The following is a 13,194-nucleotide window of genomic DNA, read 5'->3' as shown; positions in this document are numbered from 1 at the left end:
TTTTGTATAAAGCCATCTGCGTCATCTTTGCCTCATCTATTTTAATGGCAATGCGTGTCTGGGTACAACTTTTACGAGTTACTTGACGGCCATGGTCCATTTCATGTATACATGCTTATTATGGATGGTAGCGAATTACTATGGCCACTTACCAGCTATATAAAATTGGATATTTTAGCCCAGAAAATAAGTATGGCTATTCAGAGATTATAACGGATATATATTATAGACATCATAATTATTATTACAGGTTTCAACTCCATCTGGTGACAACACAGAAAGGAATCCCTTATCGGGTTCATGCGAGTCGATCGACACCGCTGGTCGTCGAGAGAAGTATATCAAATCGGCGTTCGACAGTTTGAGTGGCGCCGATTTGGAGACTTCACTAACTGGAGGTGGGTAGACGATTCTAAACAATACTCTTTTATTATAAAGCACATTTTTGATTGTCATAGTAATTTTTCATAATCGTTTTCAAATGCAGTGCATCTAACTTTTCGATGAATAAGTCAATTATGTTCAGTACTCATAATACAATTTTACCTAAAGGCAACACATCTCTATCATCACAACACTTGTCGCGAGCTCCGGTTCCAGCAGCTAGACCTTCGGCTCCAGCACCAGCACCGAGGACCCCGGGCAAACACGTGGATCCTGAAGCGGCACGGAAACGAGAGGAACTCACCAGGCGAATACTGGAGACACGGCGGCAGCTTGAAAGCGTGAGTATATACCTACTACATACAAAGAACATTGGTTATTGTTACTGACAGCGTGTCTACCGTACTTTTATTTTAAATAATTGTATTATTTTAATCCATAGGTTTTTTATATGTCACTTTTGAGAGCTCTCTTAGGAAATATACACGTTAATTATTCCTGCTTTTTACTGAATATTTGTGTAGTCATTTCGCTCCAGTCACATTAGTTATATACTATTATCCCATATAGGGTTAGTTAAGACACATTGTTAACTTTCGACTTGTTAATGAATAGAACACTTAATATTCCCATATCGCTAGGCATATTTTATTTCAACGGGGCACAGTCCGATTTTACCGACGTCTCACGAATTAATTTGGTTTATTATTGCTGTCTTAGGAGGGTTAGATGTAGATTTAGGACCAGAAGGTCGTATGTTCACGTTTGACTATTGCGTCCGTAGGAATTTACAGTTTAAATCGATGTAATTACTCCTATCCACTAAGCCACGACGCTTAAGTTGATTTAGTTTTTATATGGAATGGCACAAAATAGAATAAAATGGCGTTTATTTGATAATTTCAGTCATTTAATACTAAATAATTTTTCCCTTTACCAGGTTGCATTCCGATCAAACTTGAAAAGTAGCCAGTCTACGACAGATCTGTCTTACGTACCAGAAAAAGATGGCTCTCGGCGGGCCCGACCCATCTCTATGGCTGTTCCGTCCAATACGAGGCAATATGGTGAGCACTACGATATAATGGCGTGTTATGAATAATTATTAACTCAAACAATTTATTACTGTAATGTAATTACAACAGAGTTCTTATTTCTATTGGAAAGAGATTTTATAAATAATTTAATTAAGTACTATTTGAATCCCAACAGATTTATGTACGCAAGTTCATCGAAATTACTTGAAATCATTCAATGTCATAAGATAAAGATTGAGCCATTAAGCCGTAGGAATATAATGTCTGTAGATTTTATTGATAAATATTTTTTAGTAATTTATTAAACTACAAATTTTTTTTTTTAATTTCTTATTCATACCATATAATGGTAAAAATTACTAGTGATATTATTACAGTAATAAATTACAGGATGATTTTAAATTATTGCTAAAGTTTGAGTGTGACACATCATAAACATTCGCTATTACATATTATAGTCTGACAAGAAATATTTTAAATTAATCTTTGAATAATACACATTGGTCAAAATATTAATAAGTATATATATTTCTTGTTAGATGTGATAACATATATATACTACTAACATTTAAAATTTCCCCCATCACGCTAACCAGGACCCCCTGACCCCTGTCCAGAGGAAACCCTGGACAGTCTAAACTCAAATTATTTCGATAGCCTAAATCCATGCCCTAATATGAATATTGATTATCGAAACAAGAATCCTTACGCCATTCCTGCGAACTTAAACAAAATAATACCTGAATATAGAGAAAATGTAGCGCCTTATATACCGCCACATGCAAATATACCTAAAACTCAAAATGATAGACGTACTATGAATTTTACACCGTATGGAACAAAGCCTATTGTATTTAGAGAACAACTGCCTCAGAAACAAGCTTTGGCATTTACTATAGATATAGGTAAAAAACCAGTTCAATCAAAAGTGTTCAATAGATTATTTACAAATCAGGATGATAAAACAAGTCCAAAAGTGCCACCTAGAAACTTCCATTTAAATTTAAAACCCGATGATAAACCTCAAACGAAACCTAAACCTAATGCTAGAAGCATTTTTAAGAATTACAAATCGTGCCCAGTTTCACCGGTCTCGGAAGAATGTAAATGGACTGATAAAGTTGCACAAAGTCAGAACTATAATCAGAATGAACAAAGATCACAAACAAATTCTTTAGATCCTAAAAAGAGAAATTCTTTAAGTTTCTTTATAGGATTTGATAGCAAACATTTGAAAGATAACGGAAAAAGTATTGTGGACACTATAAAAACAGATACAGAGAAGATGATAGCAGAAATAACTAAAAAATATGGTGATTTAGATGATTATGGACCAAATGCGGAGAGTGATTTAGATATACACCCGACTAAAGAAGTAGAAGAAAAAGATGATGGTAATTTTTCTTCTGATTCCTTAGAAGATTGTAGTTTAAGCCAAGATGCAAGTTGTAAAAATAAGCTTTATTCTAAAAAAGTTTGTAGAAAACATAATAAATTACAAGCTCCCAGACGTGCTATTTCTAATTACGAGATATATGGCAGTGATAAGCCCGCGGTACCAGTCAAACCACAGTACATTGGTCAGAAAAGTTCTACATTACCTCGAAATATGCCTTCAAATCTTGATGATATTATGGACGAAGATTCAATTAATTATAATTACTCTAATATATATAGATGCCAAAGTGTGTTAACTAAAAGATGTGTGACACGTTCTAATGAATCTGTTCTTAGTGATAACTCAAACTGTTCTAGCGTTTCTAATGAAATATTTTTAAAGTATGGGAATGAAGTGGCTTTCCAGCAAGCTAAATTTGATAGTAGTAGATATAATTTGAACGATTCCCAAAATTGCTCATTTGAAAATATAAATGAACCCGATGGACAGTATTTGGAAAAGCATAGACACAGTAGTGCAAGCTTCTTTTTGAATCAGAAAAAATATATAAAGTCTAGTTGTAGCCAAGAATCCGTGTTATCAGATGAGATGTTTTTGGACAATGATAATCAGCTATCAAGGACGAACTGCAATTCCTTGGAAAGCGTTTTATCAGATGATTCGGAATGTACGAAGAGTGCTCCTTTAGAAATGTTATTCGAAGGCACTAGGCCTAAACGTCAGCAAAGAAATGAAGGTATAGGGATTCCAAGAAACAGTAAAAGTTGCTACGAATTCGATAACACATCGAAAAGTTATGGATCAAGTCCTAACAATGTTCCATACTTTGGTGGATACATGTTTAATAATTATATGGAAGGTACGAGCCCTAATTATAAAGATACCACTCCAGTGAGTATTAGCTCGAAAGATCCTGCTAGTAAAGTTTATGGATTTGAAGTTCCAACTTCAGAACTTTTAGGTCATAAGACAGTGACTAGGTCGAAAAGTCTCTATGATTCTGCATCAAAGGAGCCTCCACCAGCGAAGAATATTGCGTATTATTTCGATGGAAATAGTGTACAGCAGTATACGAAAGAGAAAAAAAAGTTAGATGAAATACCTAGACTGAATACTACTGACTACAGGGCTAATACTAGCAAGTCTCTACAGCCTCAATTTGTAGATAAACATAAATATGTTAGTCAAATGGAAGGCTGTGACCGGCATACTATGATTAAGTCTAAGAGTTGTAGTTTCGAAGTTGTGCTCGAACCGGCTTCAAAACCGAACCCACTTAAAACTTTAATGGAAAAACGGAATTCACATGTCCAGAAAAATCTTGAAAAATTCGAAGAACAAATACGCAGAAACGCTCAAACAAAAGTCAGTAAAAATCAAATGAATAAGGATAAAGCTAACGGTACTAAATATAATAATGTTACTAAGAGCCTTGAGAGGGGGTCACAGAAAAACAACAACGTTAAAATTACAATGGAGTTCGTTCCACACAAACCTCCTAAACCTATCAAAAGAACATCCTCTGTAAAAATAAATAATAGGCTCAAAGCAGGGTTAGATAAAGCCAACCTTAGTTCTTCCATATCATCCCAATATAAAGCAAAGCTAGATGGTTTGCAAAATAAAAATTATTTAGCTAATAAAAAAGAAGAAGACAAGAATTCCAATAAAATTGATACTTCTGATAGTTCCGAAAAGACTTTTGACATTTTTGTTAAAGAAAAAGATGTAAATGAAAACAAATCTGAAATACAAATGGATAGCTTAGAAGTTTATGCGTTGCAAAGAATAGAAAGAATGAAACAGGTTAGCATGGATTCTTTAGATGTTCTGGAAGACAACAATGATTATGCCAAAGATTCATTAGATTATTACGCCGAACAAGATAATAAATTTTATGGAAAATGTATTAAAGATCAAATTAATATGAAAATTTCACACGATAGAGATTTACCTCAACCATGTCATAGTCGACAAAATGATACTAAAGAGAATATAGTTCCAACTGAAATTAGTGATGAGATAAAAAAATATAAATACATCGAACGTAAAATAGAAATTATAAATAAGTTAGTAGAAATGGAAGAGAGGAAAATACTACAAGAGAAAATATTAAAGGAATGGCGTATGAAACCTTTAAAAGCTAATATAAATGTTGGCAAAGGTGTAGTCAAGGTATTATCTAGGAAATTTGAAAAATTAGCAACTAAACAGACTACAGTACCAAATTTTACGTCATTGACTTTGGAAGAAGCGGATGCAGATACAAAAGTAAATTCTGAAAATAAAGAAATTAAACGTAACCTAAGCTTGCCTGATATATTGGATTCCGAACAAATCGGTAGCCTGGTAACAGTACTGGACGAAAGTGACATTGTAACTAAAAATTTTGGTAACGAAGGTGTTGGTTGTAGTGAAACGGAAATTAAACTAAATAATACTGTGAAAACAGATTTAAATGTTCCAAAAAATTTGAAACAAAGAGTATACAACGAAATGGTAATACCAAAAACTGACGTTCATTTAGATAGTGAAAATTACGAGTCGTCCACTACAAGTTCCAGTTGTACTAATTCACCAAAACGACTTTCTTTTTATGGGTTCAACCGTCCAAAAACACCTTTTAGGAAGGTTATAAGGGTGCCTACTCCGAGATTGTGTATGGAAAACAAAATATTCCCATCAACGAGTAAAATTCGTCCAATAATTTGTTCGGGGAATGTCGTGAGAGGTTCTTGTTTAGCTAAGAGGGTGCCATTCCAAACTCCGGTCCTTCCATCGAAGTTTTCGCCAGCGCAAGGTTCGGAAGCATGTTTGGCAAATATATATAAAAAAATAGATGTCCCTTTGTTTTGCGCTTTTTAGACATCGTTATGTATTTTATTATTCCAAATTCGACGTTATCTTTAGCAAATTTGTGATCTGTGTGAAGAAGCCAAACATTTAAATCGGCGATGATTATTATTAAATATTTATTATCTATATTCATCTAGCTTTATTTTGGCTGATCTTCACAAATCATCACAAATCATAGCTTGTCACTTTATTTTATTTTTATAGCATGTTATATTATTATACAATCATGTGTGCACGTGTGAAGTGACATAGTGATATTTTTGTCTTTGCTTTTGCCGGTTCTGCATCTGAAGGAATGGTCATTTTGATATTATTCAGTGTTTCAATATTTTAGTTAATCGTTTTTTGTTTAACTTCACTTGACACTTGAAATTATGATTTTTTATTAAAATAGCTTGTCTAGTGGATTTTTTTTTTGGTTATCGATAATTAATTAGATGATTGCATTATGTATTTGGTGCTCGATAATTTTTCAGTGAAATTGAGAAAATATATATCTTAAGAAATTAGTTATTGTAACAATCAGCATCATGTATTTAAATAATGTTCCTTTATAGATGAACATCTATAAAGAAACATAAAGAGTTAGAATATAAAATGATAATTATGGCCCATCAAGTTCGCGCATAGTGTTCTTGCGGGGTGAAGACGCGTACGTCTGTCACTTTGGCGATTCGTCAATTAAACGGAATACGGAACTCTCTTTCTAACCCCCGCCTGCATATTCACTGAGTTCATGAGAGACTCATAAATTTGACGAACAGCAGAACATAGTTCTTATTCATATGGATAAAAATTATCGAGCAGTACAAATTGACCAATTATTCAGATAGCTTGCATGTTATTTATATATGCGTATACCATCAGTCAATCGCAACCACATGTCGTCTGAGCCTGAAGAGGAGTCTGCGGGGATGAGGCGGGCTATATCGCTGTCCGACCTCGCTGCCAAACCTATGCCGGCACCGAGAATGCCACAAGGTAGGTTCTGATAGGCTGCCACTGTTTGGATTCCCTGAAGGTTTTACCTTTTGCCAAACTTACTCGGACTATTGATTGTCCCGTACTCTGTTACGATATAAAAGAAATTGTAACTTATATACATGTAACATATATTAAATTAAAATACTTTCTTAGATATTAATAATTTTATACACAAGTCAATATATAAAAATATTAAAGTATTCTGAATAAAGTTTTCAGTTTTACCAAATAAATAAGGCATTAATAATACAATTTTATGCCTACATTAAAATTATTTCAAAAACTCAAACCTAAATTACGGAAATATATTTGCATGTTACTCTTTCATTTATTTAAACTATATTTTTAAATAAATTTTTGCATATTTGGGCTTATTGTGCAAGCTTTATGTGTTTTATTGTGATATATTTAAAATTATTCTCATATCTGACAGACAATTAGTTTTTAGAGAGCAGTAGATGAGCTGGCAAATTGGACGTTTATAAAATTATTTAGGGCAACGATATTAATGTGACAAATAAGAAGGTGACTTATCGCTTTTTTGTATTATTTTTGTTTAACTTAATTCATCTGTGTAAAAATCTGTAGCGGCATGTTGAATTTATTTTAAATAAATTTTCAATTATTTATTAGAAAATGTATTGTCATGGAAATTATTTACATTAAATTGGTAATCACGAATAAAAAAATATTGCTTTTTCAATTCGTATTGAAAAATAAATATATTTTAATTTATAACCAATTATTATTAATTGATATTATAGATTTGCTAAAAATTATTATATTGTATTCCACATGTAATTAAATAAAATAACAAATTTATTAAAAACGAGCAAATACGGTATCTACAGTTATCAGACTTTGTCATGACATTATTCTTTATTAATTATTTTTTTATTATGAATGATGGACAGTATCTTGTTAGTTTGTCATGAATAATTTTATTACACAAATAAATATATGTTCATAACACCTTTGAGAATTAGAGCCTTTTATTTAATAATAATTATCTTTAATGTGGTGAAGCGTTTACTGTCTTATTTCTATGAAAAAGAAATAGTGTGTTCTTAGATTTTGTTTAGTTGTTGCAGTAATAACTATATAAATATAGACAATTTCTACTAATACTAAAAGTACTAGATATTTCAATACTTAATTTTTCAATCTGCAATCTTAATATTATAGGCACATCGAAACCGGCCCAACCAGCACCTGTGACTAAATCCCCCAGCGGGTTCGTCCGTCCGTCACCTCGCTATAATAATAAATCCAACATGACCCGGAGTTCGAGTGTTGGTGTTTTAAATAATCAGGTATTTGGTGTTTTAAATAATAATAAAATTATTCTAGATTTTAGAATCTTGTTAAATGATATTATTATGACAAAGCATGTGTCTTTGTCATAATAATATTATTATATTTTGCCCTATCTGCGCTATTTTTCAAGCCATTACTTCAATATATTACTTAAATATATCTTGTTGTAATCCATGGGAGTTTATATTAAGTATTATATATCAAATTATGGTTATTTGCGAAAGTCCATTAAGTAAGGGCTGTTGTCCTATTTTTTTTTAATAAATATATTAATATTTACACTTTGCTTATACTGTGATGAACAATTGTACATAAGAGGAAACTAATGGTGTGAACATTCTATATTAATAAACATTTGAGGATAACAGAGGTACATATATTTTTAAAAGAAGTAGTATCTATATTTTTTTCATTATAGAGCGATTCTGAATCCGATCCACAACCGTCGCGCCCGCAGCCGAATCGGTCTCAGGGGCTAATGCGACCGACCATCAGTTCCATGAACAAAGTAGCTGCGAATACAGCCCGGAGACGAGGACTGGCCAACGCATATAGTGCAGGTTCGATTATCAAATCCTTAGAAAACTTAACTTTCTTAAAGATTAATACTAATGAAGGTAAAGGAATAGAATAGAGTAATTTTTATTCATATAGATTTATTAAATGCACATTTGAAACATGCTCTCTAATATACTCAATGAGTTAAATTAATGTATTTAAATCAAATCAAAAGTCATTTATTCAAGTAGGACATTTTAGCTGTTAATGAACGTCATGTTTAGTCTACTAATTCTTATTTTCTACCGTTCAGTTCAGTATACAGAACTGCAAAACACATCTTACGTTCTTCGATTTGAATTCAATATTCATACTAAATCGATTAAATTGATTTAGTATGTATGAATATTGTTATATCAGTTTATAATATTATTATTAAATTCTTTTAGTTTTTCCATTTCGTCAGATATGGAGTATATCAATCACATTACAACGAATTATAGATACCGTTCGATCATAAGTTTTTTTCCAACTAGAGATGTGTTACATTATATATTGTATACACATTAGTCGTGGTACTGCATATATATTATGTAATATATATGCTATACGTATAGTGGTAAAAATAGCATGGAATAAATTTCGTAAAAAATGAAAATTAGGTGCAATTTCATGCCATCCAACTATCGTAAATAAAATTCGTAGTTTGTATTTAAACTAATAAATTATTTATGGTTTAATGTAGTATATTTCGTGCTCTCCAATACTCGCAAATAAGTTTCATAATTTGTATTAATCCTAATATAATAATTTAATCTTAATATGAGATGTAGTAACTTACTAGTCAACTAGAAGTATTATTTAGTAATATAATCCACAATAGAAAGTAGTAATAGTAGGTAGTTACTATGTCCACATCGTCTAATAAGACCGCACATAATGAACTAACATGCACGTCACAGTGAGTCTCTCGACTGGGGGGCAGGAGGAATCCAGCTCAGAGGCTGAGGAGAGGCCAACGGAGAAACCTGCAGTCCCACCTCGCCCGAGAGCAGGCTCAGTCGATCAGCGGCGTATTGGTAAGTTTCTATTTAAAGTTTCATTTAAATTACGACACAAACCAAACTATTGATTCAATTATGATGAGTTCCTAAAAAATGGAGATAGATTTGTTGTTATTTATCTAAAAGGTAAGAAAAATTACAATTATTTTTAATTTATTGTTTGGGTAAAAAATTTAAAAGATTCTTTTGTTAATCATTTATGAAGCAATGGAAATATAATAGTGATAATAAATAGATATAGCAGACGTAGAAGCGAGCATGAGTTTGTATAAATATAATTAAATTGATTTATTTTATTTGACAGGGCGTAGCGGCAGTGAACGAGATCTGTCAGCGAAGGCGCGTGAAGTGACCGCGCGGCTGACGGCCAACACGAGGCAGCGAACTAAACAGGAGGTCGCTCAGGAGGCTAATAGTGAGTTTTTTAATCTCGCCACTAAATGTATTAATATTAAGTTTATGATGCCTAAAAACTATTTTATTCGTGACAAAGTAATTGTGAAACCAATATGCCCTTAATCAATTATTGAAAAGCGTGCATTTAGGGTAATTTATTACGCTCCTGGCGGCTTAGTAGAATCTGTAAATCGTAAACTCCTTTCCTTACTCCTTTTGTGTTTTTTTTGCAAAATTTTCAAATACTACGAAATTTTTATAAGTGATTACATTTCTAGCAAATTAATGCCACATTTTTGGTTAATCGTTGTAGTGACGTCATCACAGCTGTGCTCCGCGTTGACTGAACAACTGACGAAAACCGCATGCAAAGTAGTCCAGCTGTACACGAGTCTGCAGAGGGAGCCCAACTCAGCTGCTGACATCAGCGGTAAATATTGTTTTTTTTAGTTTTTTAAGTTTAGATTTATCTCGGGTATTAGTGTAATCTGTTTTATTTTTAAGACAATAATGACTTAATACAACTCAAAACTTGCTAGAGTCAAATAAAAATAAATTAAAAAACACCTTATCATTATACTACCAGTGTATTAAATAATTGGATCAACAGGATGTGCCGTGTGCTTGTTTGACACCATCATAGTATAAAAAACATGTTTTATTTATATATTAATAGATATATGCATTTATCTGTTGAGGAATATTGCAGTAAACCAGGATATATAATAATTAGCATATATGCCACGAGATATATATAGTAAAAGTATTATTAATAAGTAATTACTATAAACAGGTCTCGAAGCGGCTATAGTAGAAACTCAAAAGGTCCTCCGTAGCGTTGTGACGCGAAATGCACAAAATGGAGGCGAAGCCCTAAACAGCCTCTCGTCCAACGACGGCGATTACAAAGGTTTAAACGTGGATTCCACCCGACAGAAGTTGGAGCATCTCGTCTCGAAAGGTAATTTGTGGTAGTTTCCACCACAATTGCCACTGAGCCGCCGAGTAAGGTAGATTCGAGTTTATATGAGAATATCGTGACGTTTTGTGGCGTGCTAACGGTGGTGGTAAAGTTGTCACGGGTTTATTTGTAATCTAGTTATAACTAAATTATTGGTAAAAAAAATCACTACCTTAACATTTATTCATATTCTCATCCTGATTAGATTAATCTAAAAGGGTTTTTTAATCAATTTAATTGTTTCATAAATTCATTCACTAATTAACATAAGTCTCCAAATCAAATCAAAATGTCCACATTGATTGCAATTACAGTCAATTAGGTGATGGTATTTGTTGTGATTGTCTGTATATGTTAATTTTATAATAAACTTAATTTGTATTGAGAATTCAAACAAGTTGACGCTTTATTTGTTCATGTAACTATATAATAGTATAGTTACATATTTTTGTAACTATCTAAGAGAGTTTAATTTTCTCAATTGTAATTGTAAACAAGGAACTTGAGTTTTAGAAATAATGCAAAGTTTAAATAATACTACTTTATGTATCAGTGTTAGAATATTATCGACTGTAATTATGATAAAAACTGTACAAATTGGTTTACAGAAGCAGGCAACGGTGGGAACACTACAGCGCTATCGTTTTTCGAGCAATACTCCGATATTTTATTAAATATGATGCAAACGAAAATGGTGAATCAGTTCCCACAAAGTCCGCAGAGTTTACCGCCAAATACATCAAGAGAACCCGGGGCGGAGAGCTAGTATAAGCCTAACATGTGATAAAGACTTTTTAAAACAATTAATTTTACGGTTCGTGTTCTTCGAGTTTTGTGATTTCAGTATTTGAATTTAGAATGAATGTGACGTTTAGTGTATAATAATTCTGTCTATGGCTTGTTTTTGACATTTGATTGTAAGAAATAACAATTATCTAATTAGAATAATATTAATAATGTGTCATAATCATCGCTTTCATAGATACATTATTTTGTCATCTAAAACGTACTGCTTACATTTTACCGCAATATATTGTTAGAAACAGCACAAACATATAGCACAAACAGATTCTGTGAATTAAGAATATCACACAATACAGTCCCTTTTTCCCAAGGTATGAAAGTACAGGTTTAAGTGGTAACAGAATATAGTGCAGATTTTGTGTAAAACATTGCCTTTTTTAAAGAAATGAAAAATATTTTTCTATCAATCAAATGTCATAGATGTCGTAAATAAGTCGGGATTAACACAACAGATGGGTATGGTACATACTCATCTTGTTGACTCCACGCAATCTGGGAGGGACACTGTAAAACTCTGATTTTATTCGCACGATAAAATTATATGTTTTACTGCAGGATATTGAGTAAGTATGTCAAGGAATAAACGATTTGAAATGGTTCCCAAAGTTGACAGCAACCCACCTAATAAAAACATGCACACTTGGGACTCTAGCCTGTCCTAAAGCATTACGGGCATAAACTATTAGGAAAGCTCAGCTTGCTTACTGGTTTCGAGGCATGCTCAATATTTGAGACCGTAATTTTGGATGTACTTGTCTAGTTTTACTATAAAAAAAATGTCATCAATAATTGACGAAATGGAACAGACTGTAATGCTATCACTCTCTAGCAAATAATAGAGATGTAGCTACTTCTCTTCTTTGCACATTTATTACTCCAGTTTGGTGTTGCTAATTCATATACCACGCTGTTATGGTCAAATTATACAAGTTCTTTGCAATTGGGTTTAGCATTATATTATTATATGTTCGAATTTGTATTATTTGTCTGTTTTGTTATATATCTAAAAGTATGTTACAGTATTAACATTCCAAACTATTAGCTCTAAGCTATTGTTTGTAAATATAAAAGTCTTAATTTTTTTGCAAATAATATGAGCGATAAAAACGCTGTTTGGTTATATTGTTTGTCTTCCAAAGATTGTTGACAGATCCAGTGCAATGACGTAAATATTTCAAATATATGTCAATTTTAACTTAAAAATATGTAACGATATCTATATTTAAAAATAACAATTAAAATTTTCTTAAAATAACGATTTGAAACCAGAATATTTGTGGTTACAAATTATATTGAAATTATTACCTATAAAATAAAATTATGATAAGACTATGGTAAAAAACGTCCATTCCAAAGAAAACATAATACATTGAAATTTAATTCATTCATAATTCTTATATCCTTGACTTTTATATATCTTTGACTTAAGATTTTAGACTCTATTAACGAATTTAATCAGAGTTAATAAGTCTATAAACATGATTAATCGATATG

General features: G+C 32.1%; 1 protein-coding gene across 1 annotated transcript in view; it reads left to right on the top strand.

Moving 5' to 3' along the window:
- Positions 1 to 12,627, top strand: part of LOC131850286 (mitogen-activated protein kinase-binding protein 1) — a 99,452-nt gene extending 86,825 nt beyond the window's left edge. Inside the window, exons 26-36 of the mRNA XM_059200499.1 lie at positions 251 to 398; positions 553 to 725; positions 1,325 to 1,451; positions 6,544 to 6,657; positions 7,846 to 7,973; positions 8,396 to 8,537; positions 9,438 to 9,554; positions 9,844 to 9,954; positions 10,249 to 10,365; positions 10,729 to 10,896; positions 11,505 to 12,627. Coding sequence (XP_059056482.1) covers positions 251 to 398; positions 553 to 725; positions 1,325 to 1,451; positions 6,544 to 6,657; positions 7,846 to 7,973; positions 8,396 to 8,537; positions 9,438 to 9,554; positions 9,844 to 9,954; positions 10,249 to 10,365; positions 10,729 to 10,896; positions 11,505 to 11,662 — 1,503 coding nt within the window. The 3' untranslated portion in view covers positions 11,663 to 12,627. The remainder of the gene's footprint in view (positions 1 to 250; positions 399 to 552; positions 726 to 1,324; positions 1,452 to 6,543; positions 6,658 to 7,845; positions 7,974 to 8,395; positions 8,538 to 9,437; positions 9,555 to 9,843; positions 9,955 to 10,248; positions 10,366 to 10,728; positions 10,897 to 11,504) is intronic.
- Positions 12,628 to 13,194: the final 567 nt, after the last annotated feature.

Source organism: Achroia grisella, unplaced genomic scaffold (assembly GCF_030625045.1).
Source record: "Achroia grisella isolate CSIRO2021 unplaced genomic scaffold, CSIRO_AGI_Agris_v1 utg114, whole genome shotgun sequence".
In the NCBI taxonomy this organism is placed as follows: domain Eukaryota; kingdom Metazoa; phylum Arthropoda; class Insecta; order Lepidoptera; family Pyralidae; genus Achroia; species Achroia grisella.
Note: the sequence above shows the minus strand (reverse complement) of the source record. Positions and strands in the feature narration are given on the sequence as shown.